This window comes from Macrotis lagotis, chromosome 1, assembly GCF_037893015.1.
Source record: "Macrotis lagotis isolate mMagLag1 chromosome 1, bilby.v1.9.chrom.fasta, whole genome shotgun sequence".
In the NCBI taxonomy this organism is placed as follows: Eukaryota; Metazoa; Chordata; class Mammalia; order Peramelemorphia; family Peramelidae; genus Macrotis; species Macrotis lagotis.
The window spans coordinates 524,957,435-524,984,527 of NC_133658.1; the positions used below are offsets into that span (position 1 = coordinate 524,957,435).

General features: G+C 33.4%; 1 protein-coding gene across 1 annotated transcript in view; it reads left to right on the plus strand.

Moving 5' to 3' along the window:
• Window positions 1-27,093, plus strand: part of DMD (dystrophin) — a 2,282,785-nt gene that overhangs the window by 401,909 nt on the left and 1,853,783 nt on the right. The window contains exons 5-6 of the mRNA XM_074220296.1: window positions 7,022-7,099; window positions 23,598-23,690. Coding sequence (XP_074076397.1) covers window positions 7,022-7,099; window positions 23,598-23,690 — 171 coding nt within the window. The remainder of the gene's footprint in view (window positions 1-7,021; window positions 7,100-23,597; window positions 23,691-27,093) is intronic.

A 27,093-nucleotide genomic window follows, 5' to 3' on the forward strand; every position in this document is an offset into this window, starting at 1 on the left:
ATGATTCTGTAATTAAAGGCAAATCTGTTATGTGGTAATTATCTAGTTTTATTTCACTATTGTCATGACCATTATCTTAAATATATTGAACTATACATATACAACTTATCAGTGGTAGCTGTGATAGGTAGAGTTCAAAATTATCAAACTTCTTATTGCTTTCTGAAGCATTCTAATTAAATAATTAATCATATACTAGTCTTTTAAATAAGTCATAGCATCATAGCTAAGTTGTAAGGAATAATAAGAGTTACTCCAGTGGCTTATGTAAGCATTTGTTGTTTTGTGTTTTGTTTTTTCCCAGTGGGAACGAAGGTATAGATCACCTGATATAATTAGTAAATTGTCCTTAGGAGCAGCTAGGATTGTTAATGTAATCATTTTACATCCAACCCAGTAAAAACACTTTGTGAACATAATAAAGAATGTCATAATCATTTATTTAGTGTCTACTAAGTGCAAGTTAATCTGTTAGGTTATAAAAAGAAAAAGAAAAAACCAAAGAGTTCTTGCCTTCAAGAAACAAGTGTCATAAAAAAAGATAGAGACTATATAACTAGATCTATACACAAAGGTACTACAGTTTGATGTTATGCTGTTATAATCTCTGAGATCTCAAGGTCACCTCAGCACCACGATAAAAGCCAAGCAAGAATTCTGGTAACAAATGCAGTAAAAGTCCATTGGACATGTGGTGAATTCCTTTAGAAGGATTCAAAATGTTTTCACAACCATTATCTCCTCTGTTCACACATATATTGCTTCCTGAGAAGTAAAAAATAATAGATCTTGCTATATCTTGATTTTTTTTTTTGTATGAGACCTGTCATTTCAGTGGTTTAAAGAAGTTGAAATGAAAAGATTGTCTTCTATTGCAAATCATTGCCTGACCTGCATGGACTATTCAAGGACATATAGTGAGGGAAGCAGTATCAATTTCCATATTGGCAGCTGACTCATACTTGGATTGCTTTTTATAATTAGTTTCTCCACATTTATTCTTTCCCGTTCCATTCCATTTTGTTCATTATGTTCATTATCATCACCATCATCTTATAATCATCATATAATCATCATCATCAACAGTGCACAAGCATATATTTATTTGAATTGGACCTGTGACTTCACTGTTAAAGAGAATGCCAGGAGAGGAAATGTCATAGATCAATGGAAAATCAAATCTCTCCAGACCAATCAGAAGTTAATGAGTTGCCTGGAATCACAAAGTTAGAACATCAAAATTGGGATTATAGTATTAAGAGTACATCATAGTTAATGGCCTAAATCACTGCTTTAAGCACTCTACTCCCTGGCTCAAAAGGTAAAACTTAATGTCTCTTCATCCTTCCATATGGAATGAAATATTGACTTGAACCTGCTATTAAATTAATGGAACAATGATTGAGTTTAGAGTTAGACTTTAGAGTTAGACCTGGGTTCAAGTCACAGATTTAACACTCACTCAAGGTTTGACATGGGAGAAATCACTTAATTTCTCAAAACTTGTTTCCTTGTGTGTGTGTGAAATAGCATTTATAATAATAACATTTTCCCCATACTTTGAATGTTTTTTTCTGAAGTTCAAGTGGTATGATAGAAAGTTTTTTGTAACCATAATATATTATGGCTATTATAATTATTTATTTACCAATCCAACCTTTCATTCCACTACTCCCTCACATAATTCTGTTTCATTAAGGCTAGTCATCTTATTGCAGCCTGTGCCATGAATAAATGAAGAAGAAAAACCAATTAGTTATCTCTTGCTATGTAAATTGCTATGCTAAATACTGGAGTTTTATGAAGAAAATAAAGACAGTCTATGCCTTCCAGAGTCTCACATTATAATGGACAAAACATGTGGAAAAGTTAAGCTGAAAATCAGAATGGTACTATGGTCCTTTGTATGCAGTGGTAAATCAGATGGTTTATTTTTTAATATCATATCCACTGGAAAATTATATTAGCATTTTATGTTGTACATTTGACTGGTGGCAAGAACTTTATTTTCTTGGTCCTTGGTAGTTATAGAATAGCATATTCAAGATAGATTGCCAAACTTGGTTTCCACAGGTGTTGCTTCCCAGGATGATGATTGAATGTTGAGTGCTAGAAGAATTTCTCTTTCTAAGGTTTTTGGGATTGGGAAACTAAGCTGTCTCTATAGGGAAATAAAAGGAGAGGTTAGTCAAGGTGATTGTGGTTTGATTTGCTTGGCAAATGGTGACTTCTGACTGTCCCTTAAAGTTCTTTGCTGTATCATCTAGATTGACTTGCTTATCCATTGCCAGTTGCTGGAATGGGTGGCCCCTTCTCTTTAGGAGTTGCTTTTCTGGATGATGACTGATCTAGAAGGAGGTCCTGGTTAGGTAATGCTACCACTCCCAGAGCTTTTATCTTTATCCAATTGTTGGCACCAATTTGTTAATATTAGTTTCTGCTTTGGATAAAGAAGGTCAACTCTTTGTAGAGTTATCTACATACATAAATAAAGACTTGATACTATTAGACTAAAAACAACTAATGGTCCCAGAGGTCTGTACACAAAAGAACAAATTATAGATAATGAGGCAAATTTGGCTCCATAACTGTCATCTTTGAGGCATACATAATTTGGTAGATCTAAATTCAACTTTGGAGTCAAGAACTCTTATGATCAAGTTTTACCACTAAAACATACTGGCTGTATGATCTTGTATAAGTCACTTAACTTCACAGGAGCTAAGGGAACTTTTTAGGACTTCACTATAGTGCAAGGGAGTTTGGATAGATAAATAGAGAGATAAAGATATATGCACATAGATGTATGTGTATATATTTATATATATATATATATATATACATGCATATCTCTGTGCTTATATGAATATATATCTGCACCATAGAGATAAACATATATACACATACATGCATGTATGCATATGTTGGGGGAGGAATCCTAATTTGAAGTTCATTATACTAATGAAATCACAGATCCTACACAAGTACTAGTTTAGGGTCTTTTGATATTATCCTTGATCATTGTACTGATCAGAGTACCCAAGTCTTTAATAGTTTATCATCATTACAATCTTATTGTCACTATGTAGAATCATCTCTTGGTTCTCAACTCACATTACAATAGGTTTATATAGTTTTTGTCATGTTTTTTTTTCCTGAAACCACCCCTAGCATCATTTACCACAGCATGATAGCAGTCCATTAAAATAAAATGCCATACCTTTTTTTACCCATTCCCCAATTGATGAACATCCTTTCAATTCACAGTGCTTTGTAACCACAAAAAAGAGAAGCTATGAATATTTTTGTACTAGATCTTTTTCATTTGCTTTCATCTCTTTGAGAAATAGAACCAGAAGAATAAATACAGTTTTAATGTCCTTTGGTCCTAGTTTGAAATTATTTTGCAGAATGGTTGGACCAGTTCACTATTCCACCAACAATTCATTCATGTACATATTTTTCCCTCACCACCTCCAATTTGTTATTTCTAATGGGTCTAAGGTATTAGCTCAGAGTGGTTTTAATTTTCATTTCTCTAATCAATAGTAATTTTGAACATTTTTTTTTCAGATCACTTGATAGCTTTGTCTTTTATTTTTCTTCTTAAAATTACCAGTTCAAAACCTTTGATCATTTATCAATTGGGGAATGTCTCTTATTTTTATCAATTTGGCTCAGTTCTCTACTCAGTGAACATTTAAGAAATGAGACCCTTATTAGAGAACTTGCTATGAGTTTTTTGTATTATTTAATTGTCTATAGTGCCTATTAACCAAATGTTGTTTCCTGATTATCTCTTTGAATTAAATCTATATTTTCCTTTTTCTTTGTCTTAAGATTATGATTTATATTCCTACTTTTTTTTTAGTTTAGCTGAAGCAGACTTGCTCTGGGTCTTTTATTTTATCTCTTTGTGTGTCTTTCTGTTTCAAGTATGTTTCATGTAAACAACATAATTGTGGAATTTTATTCCTATCTGCTTCTGTTTTATGGGTCAGCTCATCCTATTCACATTCACAGTTGGGATAACTGTGTTTTTCCTTCCATATCATTTTTTTCTATTTCTTTTCTCTTTTTTTATCCTATCCCTCTTCAAAACTCTATTTTGTTTCTATCACATTACCTCTCTTAGTCTGTCTTTTTTATTGTTAGTACCTTCCCTTTTCTCTTCTTCCTTTCCTCTCTTATTTCTCATGGGGTAAGCTATTTTTCTAAACAAAACTGACTATAAATTTCCCTCTTTGAAATAATTCTGATGAGAATGAAGTTCAAGTATTGTCTCTCCCAGCACCCCCTTTTCCCCTTCCATTCTAAATGCTCTCCCTTGGGTGCTTCTTTTATATAAGAAAAATTTCCCTGTTCTAACCCCTTCCCCCTTCTCTCAGTGCATTTCTGTTTCTCACTGCTCTATTACTTTTTGAGATTATTGCAATGTAATCAACTTAGATACTTCTTCTCTATGTAAACCCTTTTTAGCTTCCCTAATAATGATAAAATTCTTAGAAGTTAGATGTATCACCTTCCTATTTGGAATGTAAATAGTTTAACTTTATTGAAACCCTTATGGTTACTCTTTCATCTTTTTCTTTTATGCTTCCCTTAGGTCTTATAATTGAAAATAAAACTTTCTTTTTAGCTCTGGTCTTTTCATCAAGAATGTTTGAAAGTCCTCTATTCATTAAATAACATTTTTTTCCTGAGAATAATTATATTCAGTTTTACTGATTACTTGACTTTAATCCTAGCTCCTTTGACTTCTAGATATCATATTCTAAGCCCCAGTCCTTTAACATGGGAAGTCACAATGCTAGTGTGATCCTAACTATGGTATTTTAATTTTTCTTTCTGCTACTAGAAATATTTTATCTTTGACCTGGTATCTTTAGAAGTTGGCTATAATATTCCAGCAAGTTTTCATTTTGGCATCTCTTTCTCCTGGAAGATCAGATGATCAATGAATTCTCTTAATTTATAGTCTGCTCTCTGGATCTAACATAATATGTCATTTTTCCTTGATTATTTCTTAAAATCTGCTATCTAGATGTTGTATAAATGGAATGAATATAACTCTTTCTTTAATCATGGTATTCAAGTAGTCCAATAATTCTTGAATTATTTCTCATGTTTTTTCTAGGTAAGTTGTTTATGATAAACTAGTTAACTTTTTCTTCTATTTTTTTCCTTCTTTTGACTTTGTTTTATTTTTTCTAAATATTTCATGGAGCCATTAGCTTTCAATTATCTACTTCTAATTATTTTCTTCAGTGATATTTTGAACCATTAACTTTTACCATTTTACCAATTCTGTGTTTTAAAGTGTGAGTTACTACTTCTTTATGTCCATTTCTCATGCTGTTAATTCTTTTTTCATAAATTTCTCACATCAATGTTATTTCTTTCCTCATTTTTTTGCCAGTCTTATGTCTTTCTTTAACTTTTCCCAGAATTCTTGTTGGAATTGAGTCCAATTAACATTTTTTTTCTTCTTTGAGGCTTTGCTTTCATACTGTTATCTTCTTCTGAGTTTATGTCTTAGTCTTCTCTGACACCACAATATCTTTTCATGGTCAAATTCTTTTTTTGTTTTTTGTTAAAGTAATTTTCTAGGCGATTTTTTTAACTTAGATTTTATGTTAAAGTTGAACTCTTTGGGAATGCATTTGGAGATAGGGATGAGAAACAGGTTTCACCATGTTGCTGTTTACAATGCTCGTTCTTAGGGTCAGCAAGATTTTCATGCTTAATAGATGATGGAGGAAGAACTGTGATCATTGTTTTCTTGGTCTGTAACCAAACCTGAGTCCCCTTCTGTCAAAAAGTGCTAGTGGTTTTCTTTGCCATAGAGCTGAGACCAGAGGCACATCTCCCTTGTAACCCATCCATGGTTGTACTGTCTTCCTTAGAACTGTGACCCAGAACATTAGTGACCTGAGATCTGTGGAAGCTTCTGAGGTGTATGCTATTGCTAGTACCACATATACAGGATCTAGACAGATCTCTACATAACTTATTCTAAAGGCCTTTTAAAGTTTTTTAGACTAGAAAAATATGTCACCCTGATGTTTTCTTGGCTCTAATGTCCCAAAATTTGAAAGGAGAAATGATTTTAAAGTCATTTGAAATGGTATGTTGAGACAGTTCAATTGGGTTTTCCCAGTTCACTATCTTAATTCCTCTCATAATGTAAGACATAGCTCATATCATCTTATTTTCACAGCCTTTCCTAATCTCCTGATTGTTCTACTCACATAACTATCTTGCATTTACTTTGCATTTATTCTAGACAAGTGTGTGCAAACATATTATATATACATTTATATGTATACACATGCAAAAACAATATGCATATGAATCTATGATTTTCTCTTCCTCATTAAAATGCCAGTTTCATTAGGGAAAATCGTCTCATTGTTTTGTGTACTTTGTATTCCCAGTGTTCATAATAATGGCAGGGTATAGTAGGTGCTTAATAAATCCATGGTGATTCATTTTGAGCCTGAGTTGTACAAACTGATTGTGACACTGTAACAGAAATTGAGACTTGATTCTGTTACATTGTCTTATTCACGTAAGGATGAGGTCTCTTCTTAACTTTCCCTTAAAGTCATATGAATATACTAACAATACAAGATGAACATGCAAGTTTATATTGTATGAGCTGATTTTCTTACGTTGCTACACAGTACCCTGCCCTTAAATTAGTCATGGGAACATGGGAACTATCAAAATAAAAATAACAAAAATAGCCTGGTGGCATTATAATAATACTTTTCCTTGCAAAAAAAGCTTGGTACATGACATATCAAAAAGGGCAGGGAACACAAATCAAATTAGATATCATGTCAATGATTTTTAAAAGTTGACATGCCCCTTTCAAAACTTGTTTTCATATATTTACATCATTTCCCTGAATATCATTAAACTGCAAATTGATGAGTAAATTTGGTGTAGTCGTCTTTACATGAAATAAATACCTGTTTTCCTGTGCTGGCCAATAAACGTCTGCTTTTGTTTGCAGCCAAAAGAAAAAGGCTCCACAAGAGTTCATGCTCTGAACAATGTCAACAAGGCACTGCAGGTCTTGCAGAAAAATAATGTAAGTAATCACCTTGACAGGGTTGGAATGAGGGGAAGGCAGCATAGTAAATGTCTAAAAAGCTGATTCAAGCCTCCAGTACAGGAGAGAAGATGGAATAGCACATTACAAATCAAAGCACCATTATATGTATATTATGGACTTCTTCAGGTCCACCTATTGGTGGTTAATGTTTTTCAGAAAACAATTATTCTAAGGGATGATACTTTCTCTGAATTCTCCTTAGGTTTTTGTGGGGACACATCTAATAAGCAATGTCATTATACATTTTTATATGTGGGGGGCTTTGTACATGTACTTACATTTGGGGGAAAATCTTTTATCTACAGTATGTTCAAATACCTGAAATAATGAGGTATATAACAACAGATATACTGTATAAATGTTTGTTCAATGGAATTGAATCTATTCATTATGTAGATTTGTGAGAAGATCAGTATGAAATGTTTCAATTCAAAATACTAGTATGAATGGTCAAATGTGACATATTAATTTCCATATTTCCTTTATGGAAAAAATTGATATTACTTTAAATATTATCATACTGATCCAGAAACAGTTTTAAAGAACCGAGAGAAAGCTGATTTTAGAGTCAGAAAGACCTAATTTCAAGTCCTCATAATAACTTTGTGACCCTTGACAAATCACCTAATCTCCAGGTGCTCCAAGCAACTCTCTAAACCTAAAAGTTTAAGTTTCCTATGGTGCTAGAATAATAGATCTAGGCAAATTTATATCAATAAGAAATGTAAAAAAATTGAATCTGTTTTTGTTCTTTATAATTGTAGAGCTTAACAATATAAGAAATCATAACTTATGTGTCTAGGATGTATTTAAACACAAACATTCATTATTATCATACCAAGTTAATTTCTTAGTTTACTTTTCTCTTTCATTTCATTGGAACAACTATTTCCTCCATCTCATCCTCTAACCAGCTTTCTAATAGACCAATATCACTTTTCCAGATACTTTTTTGTGGCTATCTAAACATACCATATCTCTTTCTCAAGGATAAATTTAAAGAAATTATTTTATTCACTTAAAATAATAATATACTATGATATACTGACAAAATGTATCTGCTTAGTGACTTCATATTGGTATATATATATGTATATATATATATATATACATATACATATATATATATATATATGTATGATTATTCAGTGCATTGGAGTTCACTCTACTCCGTATGTTGATTTGTAATTTAAGGTGGTTATTGAGATTCATATTTTATTATATAAAAATATTAGAGTAGTATTAGTATTTGAAAGGAAAAATTTTATTCTGTCATTTCCCATGATGTACATGAGTTGCCACAGGTGATTTTTATAATGAAATATCCTTGAAATAAGTACCAGTGACACTTTTGGGACAGAGCCAAGATAGTGGCATGAAGCTAACATACTCCTAGAGCTTTTTCCTGCCAAAGATAAATGAAGCCTCTACACTGACATTCAAGCTATACATTCCACCAAGAAAAAGAGAAGATTGGGAGACATCCTGGAGGATCTTCAGAGAAGGTCTGTCTCTTGGGGGGAAAAATGAAAGTAAAGCCCAGGAGGAAAGCCAGCAGGACGCTTTTAGTCATAATACAAAGCAAGTCTTGACAACTTGACAACAGCAGAAGTCTGGGTGCAACTAGATAGCAAGCCAGCAGGGAAGGTCCCAACCCCAAACACAGTCTGAAACCCGGGAACCTCAGGGCAAAAGACAGGACTAGGTTGGGAATAAACTACTGCTAAGTCAGAACCTGGACATAAAGGAGGAAACAAATATCTACGAAGGCAAGACCTGGACTGCATAGGCAACATTTTGGTCAACCATAAGCTAGGGATCAGACCCCAGTCCCAATATAAAAAGTTTAGATCTATACTCCCTATACTCCAGGAGCAGAACTAAAACAACAAAGATGAGCAAAAAAGCTAAAAGAGTACTAAATATAGGAAAACTACTTTATAGACAAAATGCCATGTCTGGAGAAGATATCAGTGAAAAATCACTTACAGGGAAAGTCTCAAAAGAGACTGTGAATTGGACTCAAATTCAATAGCTCACTGAAGAGCTTAAAAAAGAATTTAAAAACCAAAGAAGAAAATGAAAAAGAGAAATGATTCACGTAGAAAAATTATGAAAAAGTGATCAGAGAATTCAACATAAATGGTAACTGAAGAAAATAAAATTCTAAAAATTAGAATTGAATAAATAGAAACCAGTGAATTTATGAGACTATAAGATTACATCAAACAAAATAAAAAGACTGAAAAAAATTGAAGAAAACATAAGGTACCTTTTAGGAAAAACAAATGACCTGGAAAATAGATCTAGAAGAGAAATTTTACAAATCATAGGCCTACAAGAAAACCTGGGGAGGGGGAACCTGGAAATAAATACTGGTGTGTCATAATGACCTTAGGTACTATGATGACTGTGTGATCATACTCAAATTCTTTAACTTCTTGGAACCTCAGATAATTATCTCAAATTATAAGTTACATGTCAGTGCTAAAATAATCATATTGTAATGAATTTAGTAAGGCTGTTTAAAGATACAGAATACTTTTGAGCATCTTTTAAAAATGTCTAGCTTATACGTATACAGTCATATTCCATGTGACAGAAAGTCACATGGGCAATAAATGATCATTTACATTTGAATAACTATCATATATAGATTGCCTTCTTTTGATACTTCTGAATATTCTCCAAGGTATAATTAACTTTATTATGTCCTAATTATAAAATGTAATCTTTTAAACTAATAAGACTACACTTTAATGTTTTTCATTCAGTGATAGGATTTTTATTTTTATATGTGGATTTTTCCTCTGTATTTTCTCTATGAGGAAGGCAGGAAGTCTCCAGGCCATGGGCCATATTAGTGTGGCAATTGCAAGGCAACCACAGGTGGGACTCAAAAATTCAATAAATCTAGCTGCTATTTAGGAGTGAATTAATTAAATGATTGATGGAATAGAGTCCATAAATGATGTTATAAATAGCCAGTGGCCCTTGGCAGATAAAAGGTTGAACACTCCTGATATATGAGATCAACAAGTAAATTCAATTTGTATTTTAAATTTATTCTTGAAAAATTGTGGTAATAGCAAATATCTGCATATCTGAATTCTATTTCTCCTATTAATGCTATTTTAAATTTGTCACAGAAAGAAAAATGTTGATTATGTTAAGTAATAAATATAAAATATATAGCATTTATTTCCCAATCATTCTATAAAGAATGATTGGATCACATAATTGGAACTAAAATGGAAAAATAATAGATATCTAGAACTGGAACAGACTTTAAAGACTTTCTAGTCCAACCCCTATATTTTACAGATGAAAAGCTCACACACAATGATTGCAGGATTCTGAAGTGAGAATGGGTCTTAAATTATTTGCACAATCAGCTTTTAAAATATTTAAACTAGAGAATTAGTGTGCTATAGAGGATCAGCTTTGAATCAGGAAGTAGAGATGAAGAACTCTTTCTAACTTAAGACTCATCCTGCCTCAGTGTCCCAGACATTTCTGTATGATTCTGTGTTGCTGACAAGTCATTGATCTGTACTGGCTGGAGGAAGATGAATGAGATAAATGAAATCATAAGTTTATATATAATAATATATATATATATATATAATATTATTTATATATAATATATAATAATAATTGAAATTATTTTGAAATTATTTTGAAATTATCTTATATGGTCTAGACCTGTAATTTACTGATTGTGGAACTAAATACTATGCACACAATTCTCATTTCATTTTCTATTCTCATTTATGTTGCGCGACTTGATGAGCCTTTTTTCTTTTAGTACTCCAGGAAAGTGGCTCAGTCAGGAAGTCTGGAGTCAGGAAGATCTAGTCTCAGATACTTGCTGACTGTGGGTCCTTGGACAAGTCACTTAACCTCTCTTTCCTTTAGTACATTGGAAAAGGAAATGATAAACCACTCCAATATCCTTGCCCATAGACATCATTGGTAGACTATTGCCCATGTAGTCATGAGGATTTGCATACCACTGAACAACTGAAAAGCTAACTATCTATATCGATATCTAACTAGCTAGCTATCAGGAAAACCCTTCTTCTTTAGTTCAAATTTAACCTCAGATGCTTACTAGATTTATAATCCTAAAAAGTCATATAACCTTATATGTCTCAATTTCCTCATAAAAGGAATGGACAAGGAATGGCAAACCACTCTATTATCTTTGCCAAGGAAACTTCAAGTAGAGTCATGAAAGTTGATCACAACTGAAACAACTGAAAAACAATGTGCTAGGTACAGTACTAAATTCTGAAATTATAAATTATGGAAAAGAAACACAATTCCTGCCTTCAGGGACCTAAGAATTTAATGAAGAAAGACAATACAGAAAATAATATTGTTAAGTTGGAGGATGGGGTAGGAAGGTATTCAGAGCTGTGGCATATAGAGAAGTTCAAAAGAATGGACCAGCTAGGACATGAATAGATTGGTGAGTGTCTTTTTTTACTTGCATTTATTTTTTTTACATTACTACAATAGTCATGTTGTAAAAGTAAATATAACCCTCCCCCTTACAAAAAGAAAGAAAACCTCAAGACAAAAAAATGGGGTGGGGGGAAGTGTGCTTCTCATTTGTATTTGGATGTCTTTCTTAAATGGCAATTTTGAAGAAACATTTTGGTTTGCCCTCTCATCAGAGAGGTCCAAGGGACAGAGATATGAGTATCAAGGTTGACTATATCTTGAAAAATAATCAAGTCCTTGGTGTTGATATTCTTGAGTGTATGATGAAGTATTTCATTTCCAAGTGACCTGATCAGGATCATATGGCTAATATCTGTGATACGATTCAAACCCCAGTCTTCCTCAACATGCCTTTTTGACCTTTCAAAACCTTATTAAATTAGGGTAGATTGTTGCAGGTCCAGTTAATATTTGTATTCTAATGAATTCATTCTCCTGCTATTGACTATTCCATTTATTTTTTTTAAATGCATGCTTTGACAGAGAGCAACAAAGATACTTTCTTTTCAAGAACTGGGGTTTTTGAAATTTTTCAACACATTCCAGATGTATTCAAGAGTGTTATAATATGCTTTCAGCTTTTGGATTCTAGACTAAGCATACCATAGAAGCCAGTTACTTCTTTCAGCTAAAACAGGAAAAAAGAAGATTTTTGCCTGAAGCAGCCATTACCTTGTTAAAGACTCTCCTGTGTCTGGTTAGTTTCTGCTTTCCTGTAGGTTTGTTTACTTTTGACCTTTGGTTCTGTCTTTGACCAAAGGCTTTTGCAACTTTCCAGGTTTCAGATTATCTGTTCAAGTTGACCCTATAGTTGATTTTCCTTGACTCTCCAGGCTGGTTTCCAACTCTGCCTTTGTTATCAAATGGTATTCAGGGATCAGTCTGACAGAATGGAGCCAATGTATTTATTCCCTGATTTGTACACAAACCATAAAAGATGCTACTCACTGTCATATATGTACTGAACCTTGGCAACCATAGCTTTTGTTCAACCAAATAAGTAACACATTATCCACCAAAAATGCCAAAAACATTATTATTATAAATGTAATGAAGATCTCAAAAGCAGTATTCTCATTTACAAACAGTTTTAACTTATCAAACTTTGTTTTAAAAACAGAAGCTGTGCAAGGAATAATTTTTGTTTGGCTTGGGAAGCAGATGACCTGGGTTTAAGTAGTTTTTTAATCCTTGTTCCTTCTGGGTCTCAATGTAATCATTTTTCAGATGATGAAACAAAATTATGTAACTTCTCTGGGAACTTCCAGTTCCAAATATGTTTTACAAATATGTGATATAAACATGTTTGATAAGGTAAAATATGTTTTGCTACTGAGAATGAAGAGAGAAGACCTCGGCAAAAGTGGAAAATAATTGGTATCACCTTTAGCATTCTCAGTTTTGACTATATTCTTCTTTGACTATATGGGTGATCTCACTTTTCCTTTCATGATCTCAGTTATTCATCATTCCAATGAGGGTACTAAGACTTTTAAAATTCTAAATATATGATCTTCGGTTTCTATGATCTCTTTTTGGTAAGCCTTGTCAGTATCCATTAGCTCACTGCTCCCTAAACTCATCTTCCATCATTGAATTCAGATCCTATCCTTTACACTTATTGTCTGACTCATTCCCCTTATTGTGACAAAGTGCCTGTTCTGCCAAAGATTTTAAATCTTTTATCTCAAATTATAAAATTAAAATTTGTCCTCTCTTAAAGGAATTCTAGCCAAAAGTGATTTGATCAAAAATCCCTGAAATATCACTGGGCCTACTTAAGTAGATCTATTTCCTTCCCTAACTCGTCTCTTCTAATTCTATCATTTCTCCTGTCTTCCCTTTACCTTTCCTGACATTTTTCAGGAGCATATTTTCAGTTTTCTAATACCTATACTATGATTTAAGTTAGTATGCAGTTTACTAAATATTCATATTTAGTTGGTATATTAGTGTAAGCTTCCTTTCTCTCTCTCTCTGAAGGAGGGAGGGAATCTCTCTGTTACCTCTCTATGTGTCATTGAAAAGATATCATAACCCAATCAAGTACAATTCCTGTGCCTTATAACCTAACAGGGAAACATATCTAATATTGGCTCAGTCATAAGAAAAAGAAGTTTAAGACTAAACTTGGAGGAGACTATTGTAGAGCCTAGATGGTTTTTGCCTCAAACATTTACATGGAAAAAAACCCAAATATATAAATTATATCACTGCTATAATTTAATAGACACCTCAATATGAATTGATAGGAAGTAAATACTTGTGAAGTGACAAGGACCTATATTCTGAATATTCAAATTTCAACTATCATTTAATCACATAATCAATAATTGTTTCCTATTTTTAGATTGAATGAGTAGTGGTCAAATGTCAGGAATCATTGAAATGGTAAGGTAATATCTATTCTCCTTGATTTTTGACTCTTTGATAATCAGAATCTTGAAGAGTCAGAGAAGTCCTGTGATTTTTATTCTTTGAACTTTCAGATACTTAGTTAGTCATGTAGGGAAACCATCTTAGAAATCAGTAGCTTTGGGTATTGAAGATTTGGTGACTTCAAAGTGACACTATATTTTTTCTGGCATTTTGTGTAAAAGTAATATTATACCACCTTCAAATTATTTTTTAATGTTTTCCAAAGAGATTCTCTATGAATTTTATTTTTTTGTGTTTACAACATGCTCACTGAATAAATGTACCTGAAGTGCAAAGGGTGAGAATGGCTGATAATAATACTTGTTTTACCTATCCCACAGGATTATCAGGATCAACTGAGATAATATAAAAGGAAGTTTTTTAACTTGCCAAGAACTCTCAAAGTATAAAATATTATCATCTTTAAATGACATGAAGCAATAACTTACTTTAAAAAAATCATTTTTGTCATAATTTAGTTCCTCTATCAAGGCACACTAAATATTTAATAAATGGTACTAATGGTTCAAAACCTTATAGTTTCATAGATTTAGATTTTCTTATTAAAAAAAAGTGTGGGTGGAGCCAAGATGGCAGCATGAAGGCAGCATTTCCCAGAAACTCCTTCCCCCCAAAGCTCCAAAAACCAACAAATTATGACTCTATTCAAAATTTAGAGGGGTAGAACACATAGAAAGACTGAGTGATACATTTTCCCAGTCCAAAATAACTTAGAAGTTCTATGGGAAAAGTATGTTTCACAAGGACAGGGGGGTTGGAAAAAAGCCATGGCCATAGCACAGCCCAGCCCAGCCAAGTCCAGGGATCACCTGCAACAGCTTGAAGGCGCTGTGAGAGAACTCTGCTACACTAGAATGAGTGTGGAGTGAGGAACACTGGCCTGTGCAGGGAGAATCAGGAGAAACCAACCTGTACCTCCAGAGCACAGCCCACAGATGGTAAAGGGGGCAGGGGAGACTGCAGAAATCTCTCTGCTATCCCAGGGGCAGAACTCTCCTGTTTGCCCACACTCAGATCCAGGTTGCAGGTTCCATATTGAGATAGTAGGGATCCTCCTCATACTCCAGGGCAGAGGGGAGTTGCTGTGGTCATCTACATATCAAAGCACATTCAAGAGAGCATATGCCCTTGGAGGAGTAAGGGTCCCAGTGGGATGTACCAAAAAAGCCCCCAATGCAGGTTTCCTAATAATACTCAAAAGTTCAGGAAGCACCCCAAAACTATACACAGGCTAGAAAAATGAGTAAACAGAGAAAAAAGAGGAATATCATTGAGAAATTCTTTGTCTATGATCCCAAGGATCAAAATACTCAATCTGAATATGAGGAAGTACAAGCTTCTGAATCTAAAGCTTCTATGAAAAATGGAAATTGGGCTCAGGCAGTAACAGAGCTCAAAAAAGATTTTTCAAATCAAGTAAGGGAGATAGAAAGATTGGGATAAGAAATGAGAGAGATGCAGGAAAAATATGAAAAGGAAGTCAGCAGCTTAGTCAAGGAGATCCAAAAAAAGATAAAGAAAATAACATATTAAAAACCAGCATAGGTAAAATGGATAAAATAGTTCAAAAGTTATTGAGGAGGGGAATGCTTTAAAAAGCAGAATTAGCCAGACGGAAAAGGAGATAAGAAAGCTTTCTGAGAAAAACAAATTCTTCAGAAGTAGAATGGAGCTAAAGGAAGCTGATGACTTTACGAGGATTAAAAACAATACTTCAACAAAAAGAATGAAAAATTAGAAGAAAATGTGAAAAATCTCATTGCAAAAACAACTGGTCTGGAAAACAGATTCAGAAAAGATAATCTGAAAATTTTGGGGATACCTGAAAGTCATGATCAGGAAAAGAGCCTTGACCTCATTTTTAAACAAATCCATCAGGAAAATTGTCCTGATATCCTAGAAGCAGAGGGCAAAATAGAAATTGAGAGAATCCACCAATCTTCCTCAGAAAGAGATCCAACAAACCAACCCCAAGAATATTATAGCCAAGTTCCAGAACTCCCAAGTCCAAGAGAAAATATTACAAGCAGCCAGAAGAACACAATTCAAATATCACGGAGCTGCAGTCAGGATCACACAGGACTTAGCAGCAACTACATTAAGGGTTTGGATTATAATATTCTTGAAGGCAAAAGAGCTTGGAATGCAACCAAAAATCAACTACCCAGTAAAAACTGAACATCCTCTTCCAGGGGAAAAGAGGGACCAGGGGAACCAGGGGAATTTTCAAATATTCCTGTTGAAGCAACCAGTGCTGAACAGGAAGTTTGACCTTCAAATACAGGACTCAGGTGAAGCATAGTGAGCAGAGGAAAACGGTAAAATATGAGGGACTTAATGATAATGAACTGCATGTATTCCTGCATAGACAAATGATACTGATAATACTGATATGAAACTCCTCATTTAATAGAGCAGGTAGAAGGAGGTTTAATAGATGAAGCACAGGAGAGAGTCAAATTTGAAGATATAATATATATTATAAAAATGGAGTCAATGGATAAAAGGGAAATGCACTTGGAGTAAGAGAAAGGAGAGGTGGAATAGGCTAAGATATTTCATATAATAAAATTCTTCTTTATTACAATGAGCTTTGGCGATGATATGGAAGTGGGAAGGCAAGGGGGAACCTTCACTCTCATCAGAAATGGCTCAGAGATGAAACAGCATACACACTCAATAGGGTATAGACATCTAGAGTGAAAAGGAGAGAAGGGGGAAAGGGGGAAGGGGAAGATGTGAATGATAGAGGAGAGGGTAGATCATAGGAGAGAACAGTCAGATATAACACATTTTCTTTTTTACTTCTTGCAATGGGTGGAGATTGGGTAGCCTGTCCGCAACCAGAGAGCCAAGTGGTTGCTGGGTCTCAGGGGTGGTATGTGGGCTCTGGGCCTCTTGGTCCCAGGGCCAGTGATCAGTCTGCTGTGCTTAGATGCATTTAGTAGCTGTGTGATCCTGTACAAATTACTTAACCCTGTTTGCCTCAATGTTCTCACCTGTAAAATTAGAACTACCATCATTGAAAATTAAGATAAAATTTGTAAAGAACTGAGCACAATGTTTAGCACATAGGGAATAATAAATCCTTGTTAAATCAGTCTAAATATCCATTTCGCGAAATTTATGCTTCTAGCGAAGCATAGAATGAGTTACAGGATCTGATGCTGAGTGAAGGAAGCAGAACCAAAAGAACAATGAACACATTAACAACATTGTGAGATGATCAACCTTGGTGGAAGCAGCTCCTCTAGCTAGGATAACTGTATTAGACCAGCTATGTACAATCTTATCCCATCCAGAGGAAGAAAAACAAAATAAAATAAAACACAACCCTTTAGAATCTGATGAACATGTTATAAAAATTATCTCTTATGTATCTCTTTCCCTTAATCCTAATTCCTCAAACCAAAAATGACTAATCTGTATACATGTTTATTAAAAATATGTATATACAATACATATACAATACAACCTTTACTGTTTGCCACTGCAGGAAGGAAAATAGGAAGGGAGGGTGGAAGAAAATTTTGTAACTTAAAAATATACATGTAGGGGCAGCTAGGTGGCACAATGGATAGAGCCCCAGCCCTGGAGTCAGGAGTACCAGAGTTCAAATCCGACCTCAGAAGACTTAATAGTTACCTAGCTGTGTGGCCTTGGCTAAGCCACTTAACCCCATTGCCTAGCAAAAACTAAAAAACAAACAAAAATATATACATGTGCATATAGATGGAAAAAATTAAAAGAAAGAAACAAAGAAAAGAAAATCATGCAGTTTAACTCCTCTAGTTTACAGATAAGAAAATTGTTGCCCAATAACATTGTGATTTGCTCAATATAATATATCTAGTTGTTAGAAGAAATGAAAGTAAAACCAGATGTTTATAATAGAAATGCTCTTTCCTTATCACCATGCTGACTCTTTACAATTGTTCTTTTATATTCCCTAGGATAAGTGGCACTGTCTACACACACACTTATTTGATTTCAAATACCTATAAATTATCTTCTTGAAATCAGGGACACTGTTTATGGAATATGTAGAACAATAAAATTTTTAATAGCAAAATGGGATTTTTTTTACAAAGAACACTCTAAAATTTCAACTTCTACATTCATATAATGTTAAGAAATAAACCTTAAAGAGTTACAGTTATAGTTATCAAAGACTCTATAATGTAAATCCCGAGAAAAATATGGCTCATGTGCACACACTCTGTGGGTTGTTGGTATAGTTCTATATAGATCATGAAATAATAATAGTTTGAGCATATTCAATCCTGAATGAAAAATAGACATGATTCATTCCCTAAAGGCTTAAAATTTTAAATAGCGTAAATGTATCAAATCAACTCTCAATGTAAAAATATGCCTTCAGGACAGCAAAGATCTTTTGCCATTCCTACATTTTTGATATGCTGCATGCAATATATTTTAAAAATTTATATGTTCTTGAATTCTTTTCATATGTAGTTCCGTATCTTCAGCCTAACCACATTATGACAGATGCCTTGTGAAAGAATTTTTTTTTTCTTATTTTAAAATTTTAAAAATAGAATATCATGGAGTTTTTTTTTTTGATTTAGAAGGGACATTAGAAATTATTTAGTTCAAACCTCTTATTTTAGAGATGAAGTCTAGAATAAGTAAAAGTCTTTCTCAAGATCCCATCATTAGAGGAAATCCAGGGCTGACTAGAACATAAGATTGAAGTGCATACTAATGAGTATACTTGTGTAGGGAAAAGTATATTATATATCCTATATTTAAGAACAGGAATTTAACATTTATATATACTGAAAATAAATGATTTGCAAACCATTAATAAATCAATTTTAGAAAATTAAGTATTCTTAATCTTCTGTTTAAGGCAAAAGAATTATTTTTTAAAGAAAATGATATTATTAAATGAGTTGAACTCTGACCCCACATCTTTCTCATAACCACCCAGTTAATGCTATCTTTATTCTTTTATTTCTCCATGATATGAACCTATAATACATGTGCATTGTAAAAATATCATATCTGATTAATACAGTATTATATTACCATTTTTAATGACGAGTGAGATATAACTATTATTCTGTAAGAAAAAGAAAAAAATACCACCACAACAACAACAAAAAAAAAACAAAAACAAATTATGGTGCTATTTCTCAAATCTTGTTCCCAGAGCTATAGTAATCTAAACTCAATCTCATCATTAAATTATCATGCTTCAATTTGTTATATGAATTGAAAAAAGATCATTATTTTTCAAATTTTTAAGATTTAGATGTTGATGGAGCATTTAGATTTCTTTTGTAGGGAATTTCATCTGCAGTAATAGTATTCTCATCTGCAGGTGCTGCTGCCAAACACTGATCTCTCACATTACTAACCTCTCTCTCACTCTCCAAAAAAGCAAGTAAACAAGTCAATGAAGATAAATTCCCTAAACTTTTAGAAGAAAGGCAAGGATTTGGGGGACTGGGGTTGGAGAAGGAGGACTCCAATTTGCACAAGTAGTTGTTATTTTTTTTGTCAGTTTTTAGCCACATGTACTTTGACACTAACTTCCTTCAGTCTTCAGGTTTCCAGATTCATTTTTTTTTAGTATAGTATTATGGCTCATGTTTGGGGCCTGCTTTGATGTATTATGAAGAGTGTGTATAAGACTGGAAGGGATAAACAGAAATAAAAAGGTTACTTCTAATTGCTGACTAGCTTTGACCTTTTGCAACATTTTCCGAAGATCTCTTCCCCAAATCGAATGAAGGAATGGCCAAGAGTTCAGCTCTTCCCTACTCTTTGTAACAGTATTCCTCAGCACTGAGCAAAGTAGGGAAGGGATTATTGAAGAAAGGACAGTAGGAGGCAGAGAAAAAAGAAAAGACTGGATTCACTCTCAGTTTCAGTGACACAACCTTTTACTTGAGAATAACGGGAATAGTGGCGTAGTAGATAGAGCACCAGCCTTGGAGTCAGGAGTACCTGGGTTCAAATCCAACCTCACACACTTAGTAATTACCTAACCATGTGGCCTTGGGCAAGCCACTTAACCCCATTGCCTTGAAAAATCTAAAAAAAAATGAAAAAATGAAAAATGAGAATAACAGAAATACTATACTCTCTCCTATGCCTAACAGCATCTCAGGTGTGGTAAAGTGTCTTAGTTGACTAAAAGTTGCAGAAAATTTTATACTCACTAATTCAGGAGAAAAAAAGATCAGATATTCACCCTCCATTTTTCTTTGAGAAGGCTGCCTGGACTTTTGTTGTAACCAGATTAATATTCTTATTTCAGTCAACTGAGGAGGCATGGTTTCATATTTTTCTTATATTCCAATATTTCAATGGATCTCTGATGATATCCTATAAAACTTTCCTCTAGGGGACAGCTAGATGGTGCAGTGGATGAAGCACAGGTCCTGGAGTGAGGAGGACCCGAGTTCAAATTTGACCTGAGATACTTAATAATTGCCTAGCTCTATGACCTTGGGAAAGTCACTTAACCCCATTGCTTTAAATACATAAAATTTAAAAAACAAACTTTCTTCTATTCCCTCATTTAACTTTGTCATAAGAATTCTATCTTTTATACTGATAAATCTTGGGTTGTCATCATAGTTTTCTAGTGTACAGTGAATAATGACAGGCAGCAATGTTTCATGGATAGTGAGACCAGGATTGAATCAGGAAGACTTGGGTCCAAGCTATATTTCTAACATTAAAAAAATCAAAGGTAACATGTCATCTTCTGAGTTCTTGTTATTATTCAGTTGTTTTCACTCATGTCTCACTCTTCATGATCCTATTTGGAAATTTCTTGGAAACAATACTCAAGTGTTTTGCCATTTTCTTCTCCACCTCATGAGGACACTGATCACATAGCTAATAACTGACTGAAGTCAATTTTGATCTCGGGTATTCTTGATTCCAGACCCAATACTCTATCCACTCTGCCACCTAGCTGACCTTTAGTGTTCTAATGCCATATGAACATACATACATACATACATACACATAAATATGTTACCTAAAGTAGTGAAATTAATGGTTGTTGATTGATTGAAATCAGAAGTGAAAATACTAATTAAAAAATTCTTTGATCCAGTGATTCCAATTATTGGTCTATATCCAAAAGAAATTTTTAAAAAAGAAAAATGTCCTACATGTTCCAAAATATTCATAGCAGCTCTTTTTGTAGAGGCATAGAATTGGTAATTGAGGGAATGCCCATCAATTGGGGAATAGCCAAACACATTATGGTACATGAATGCTATGGAATATTATTGTTATATAAGAAATCTTACATGGTCAAACTCTAAAAAAGCATGGAAGGACTTATGAGATCTTATGCTGAACGAAGGGAGTAGAACCAAGAGAACAATGTTCATGTCAACAACATTGTGAGATGAACAACCTTGATGGAAGTAGCTCCACTTGACAGTCCAGAGAGCTAGGACAACTGTATTTAACTGACTATGGACTCTATTATCCCCATCCAGAGGAATAAAAACAAAACAAAACAAAACACACACAAAAAAACAACCCTTTAGAATCTGATGAACACTTTATAAAAATTATCTTTTATGCATCTGTTTCCCTTAATCCTAATTCCTCATACTGAAAATTACTAATGAACTCATACTATATGGGCAAGCATAGTCTGATTGCTCTGTGCCTATATCAGTTGCCATATTTTGCTTCTGAATGGAAAAAAGAAGAAAAACTGTCCTCTTCTGTCCCTCACACCCAAATACCATACTTTTGTTTGAAAGAATAAGAAAAAAAAATAGACTGAGCTCTTAGCTCACCTTTAGAAACCACAACAGTAAAGGGAACTCTTTCTTCATAAGTCTGAACCTTCTAATTCACCTATGAGGGAATCCCTAGTCTCAGTGGAGTTATTTGTTCTCAGTAAAGAAATTAAGAACACATTTACCTCAGTCACAGGTGACCTTTAGACCTTGGTCCATTCCTTGTTAAGTTCATCAGGCTGATTGGAGATCTTAAAAATGATTAGAGGTTCATCTAATCAATCTCTTTCCTTATACATGTTGTTAAAAATATCAACTTGATTTTAGAATATCTATTCAGTATTTATCCACAGAGTCCTACAAAATGTTCTTGTTTAGACTTAATTGTATTCAGTAATTTGTGGGTTAGATTGAAAGAAAAATATGAAATGGGCTCATTTCCATTAACTTTTTTTGAAAGTATCACCAAACCTTGTTTTTCTAATATTTTAAAGGAATGTCTACATTGATATTTAAAAAATAAAATAAGGAAAATAAGATATGCTTTGGAGATATGAATATCACTTTTTAAATCAAAGGTACAATCATAAGATGAAGAAACTATGCCTTTCCATTAAAAAATCTTAAGCACTCTTTTCTTATATACTTGAAAATAATAATGCCAGCAATTTTTTCTTTATGATGCACATTTACATGCATGATCTCATTTGTTCCTCATCATCTCATCAGTCTCATGAAAGTTTATTTTCAGTTAAATAAATATAGTGAGTTGAGTACCCACTGTGGGAAGGCAAATAGTTTTTTTTTAACTTCTGGTATTCCCTGGAACTTTGATTTCATTGGTGCAAGAAACTGTCGATGGGGAAACTCCTACCAAAACATCTGGGGGCACTAAAAAGTTATATAGTTCATCAGAAACAGAATCTGAACCCATCTTACCACCACCATCCTTTTTTCCACTACAAAATAAAACATATAAATACACTGGATTGAGGGGTAACAAAAGAGTGCTTACACTCAAAAAACTTATATTGGATTTGAGGAATATCAATGAAAATGTGCCTATGAGACTATATTGAGGAATTTTTTAATCTAAATATTCATAGCATTCTTCCAGTTTTGCTTTCAAATGATGGCCCAGACCTTGTGACAAACATTTCTAAACCTAATTAGGCTCTTCTTCAGAAAAGAGACAATTAGTTTTGGAAAATTAAGGATCTCAACACTTTAGTGAAACTACATATTTCAATAATATAAGTAATATGGATTGAAGTATGTGGTTCCATAAATTCCACCCCTGTTGTTTCTGATTTTGTCAGAATTCTCAGTCTCTTTGCAATAGCTCTATGTGATCTGCCAAATCTGCTGCTCGGGTTTCAAAAGGGTAGATAAATGATATTCAGTAAAATTTCCTCTGAGTTCGTTGCATATTATCAACTTTATATATTCCTTATATTCTATTTTTAGTTTGATTATAAGTTTGGTGAAGGATATTGAGAAAATTTATCATCATCTGGTCTGTTTTGAAAACACATAGATTTACTATTTCATTATAAATATGTTCAGGATATATTTTCTTCTTATCAAAAGTTATTTTGAGAACTGATGTTTTATTTTAATATTACTTTCAAATTTGTTATGGTTAGTTAAGCAACTGATTGCTATGCTGTTTAGTCTGTGGAAACATCTAGATTTAATTACTTTATTATCTTGTTCCCCTTCACAGTACACTTTTTTCCCCCTTGAGTATCTTTATATATCTTTCTTTCTTTCTCCAACAGGTTGATTTAGTGAATATTGGAAGCACAGACATAGTAGATGGAAATCATAAACTGACTCTTGGTTTGATATGGAATATAATTCTTAATTGGCAGGTGAGAGCCCCTAATGAATGTTTTCTTTATTAATTTTGTGTTCCCTGTACCTTCTTTTCATTATTGACCATGACCTGAAAAACAAACATATGTATTTCAAACAAAATAAATCCATCCTCAAAATAACTGCTTTTAAAATTAGCCTAGCTCATGACATTCTGTTTACCTGGTATCTGAGGCATTAAGAACAGGCAGATTATGAGACACTAGAGAATTTTGAGCAGTTTTTTCTTCAATTTTAATTTAACTCTAGATTATAATAATAATAATAATAATAATATTTCAACAGATCAGCAGATCCATGAATTTTCTCTTAGTTCACCTTGAAGTAACTTTCTTTAATGTGCATATATGTCTACATGTATAATACCCATATTTTGCATGTTCTTAGTGTTTGCTATGTTTTTTCCCCAATTTCTTTTTGTAGGAATTTAACCACTGGCATGAAACATCTCCACTTATTTTTTGTAATGGACAAAAAATATCAGCTATTATTAAATATATTACACGTAAAACCATTTTTATATTCATATAGGAAAACTACTCTCTCAAGTGTCACCTGCATTTAGACTACAGTATTTTAAAGGCATCTGTATTATCTAGCTCAAAGATTAATTGTAATATTAGGAATTTCAAACTTGCTAAGAAAGACACTTTACAATGCTAACCATTGCTGAGAGGATTGAAAAGAAAACTTAAATAGACTTAAAAATATATATCTTGTAGGTAATTGCCTTCTAAAGTGACCTTGAATTGATTGACATTGATTAATCCATTGATATTAGCAAATGAAAAGCACATATTAAACACTTACTCGTTTGCCAGGTTCTATGATAAACACCAAAGATATAAAATGCAAGCAAGCAAAACATTTCTTGGCCTAAGAGGAACTGGAAAGGGAAAGAAGGCACAGTTGGGTAGTTTAGTGTGGAGCTGACCAGATATTTGCCTTGGAGTGGGATCCTAATCAAATAAGGTCAATACTATTCTATTAGAGATTGATGAACCCGGGAGCAGAGCCCAGTGTTGGGAGTGATGAGAGAGATGATGATCAAAATATTGACAACATGGTGAGGGGATGCCTGGGACGAGAACCCAGCTGTAAAAGCCTTGATACATGATCATCTCAGCCTCCTTTTAAACAACCCAGGAAAACAAAGAGCTAATTATTTCATAAAGCAGGCAGTTTTTTTAGTTGTTCTAGTTGATATTTTCAAGAAACACTTTTTATATTCTGGTCAGATTGGCCTTCCTGTAAGTTCTACAAATTAGTCATGCTTCATCTACCAGAAGGAAAACATAAAAATGTCTATTCCCTCTTCTTTAAATGATTGAAAACAACTCTCCTTTCAACATGTCCTTCTCTTCAAATAGCAAACCATTGGAGTTCTCTATTCAGTTTCTTCCTTGACTCAATTTCAAGTCTCTACCCACCCACCCCCAGTAAAACAAGCTCTTATTGTGTATGAGAAAATGTATTAAATCCTATGGATTTATAGAAAACCATACTCCTCCTTATGGAATTCCCATTTTAATAGGGAAGATGATGTCTGTGTACAAAGAAGTTTTATATAATGAAAATGGATTGTAATCTCAAAGGGGAAAAATTAGCATTAGGGGCTGAAGGAAGGAAGAAGAGTGATAAAGACAAATAACAGGAGGTTAACTGAATCTAAAGAAAGTTACATAAGGTAAGTTGGAGAGGAGAGAGGAGAACCTTCTTGGGGATAGGGATGGTCAGTGAAAAAGCCAAGACTTTGAAGATGGTATGTCTCATGTGAGAAATAGAAGAAGCATAATAAGACTTCAGCTTACAGGATATAAAGTATAATTAAATAGAACAAGACTATATGGAGAACTCACACAAGGCAAGCACTCACATGGTGGTCTAAGAAGCAATACAAGGACCTTCCCAAGGTCTCTTTTTAAGAATTTTAAAATGAGTGGATAAAATGAGAGACACAGGAACAGAACCACCCAACACGGCATGCCCTCATCCAAGATGGTGTTGTGCTCTTTGAGCAAAGCAGGATTGAAATAACTCAAAAGAAATGTCAGAAGCACAAATTTAGAAAAACTAAATCTCCAAATATTCACATGTACTACTTGTACGCAACCTGTGATAGAATATCCCAAGCTAGCATTGGTCTGATCAGTCATAGTCAGACATACTTGTCTCTAATATTAATGACATTATTTTGGTTCACTTTGAGAAGGAAAGACAACAACCAACTGACCCAAGACAAAAAAAAAAAAAACTGAAAAGACAAGATTCAAATTGTGAAGGCCTTTAAAATTGTTACCTAGAATTTTATATTTGATCATGAATGAAATAGGGAGCCACTGAAGTTTGTGAAGGTCATTTAATACTGGTTACATTATTTTTTCAGTGCTTTTTCTTAAAAAATGGGGTGCACAGAATTGACACAGTTGATCCAATGGAGCCTGAGCAGTACAAAATATAATGTCTATTTTATTAATATACACTAAAATTAAGTTAATATGATTCATTGACCTGATGTTAATTAAAATCTTCACTTTTAAAACTATGAATTGCTGTCTTTCTATGATTAATTAAATATAAATATAAGACAAAGGGACAACTAGGCAGTGCAGGACCAAAAGCACATGGTCAAAAAGATTTTTCTTCCTCAGGTTAAATCTGGCCTCAGACACTTACTAGCTTTTCGACCTGTGCAAGTTACTTAACTCTAAGCCTCAGTTTCTTCATCTGTAAAAAGAATTGGAAGATTCTGTGCAGTGAAAATTCCAAATGTACCACAGGAAGTGGTACCATTATTTTTTTAAATTTCATTGACTTAATGCTGACCCTTTGTAGTCACAAATGGTTTTGCATTGGGCTCATAAATTATTAAATCAGCCATTGTTGAATTTTGCCAAGAATTAAAGTCAAGTTCATTAATCTATATTTTTTTGTGAATTCCCCTTATATTTTTTAAATGTGAGATATTTCCCATTTTAAAGTACTTCTGGTCTCTATAATTCTTTGTAAACTATTCTCACTATTTAGAAACTATCTAGAATCTATAAAATGATGATAAGATGCTCTTTAATTTTCTTTACAATTCCAAATCTGAAACTATATATTTTTTTCAATATTTTGACATCAATAGATGGATAGGTAGGTGAATAGTTTCACAAAGCATTTATTAAGTATATAATTGATAATTATATGCTAGGCGTGCGAATTGCTGGGAATACAAAATCAAGAAAAAACTCACCACTTTCAAAGAGTTTACAATAGGAAAAGAAGAACATAAATATGGATTAGAAATTGGGAACACACACTGGGTCAAAACAACTGATAATAAAGGTGTAACAGAACAGAGAAAATGATGAGGGGTCCTGAAGAAATAGCAGTCCTGGGCTGGGACTCACCAAT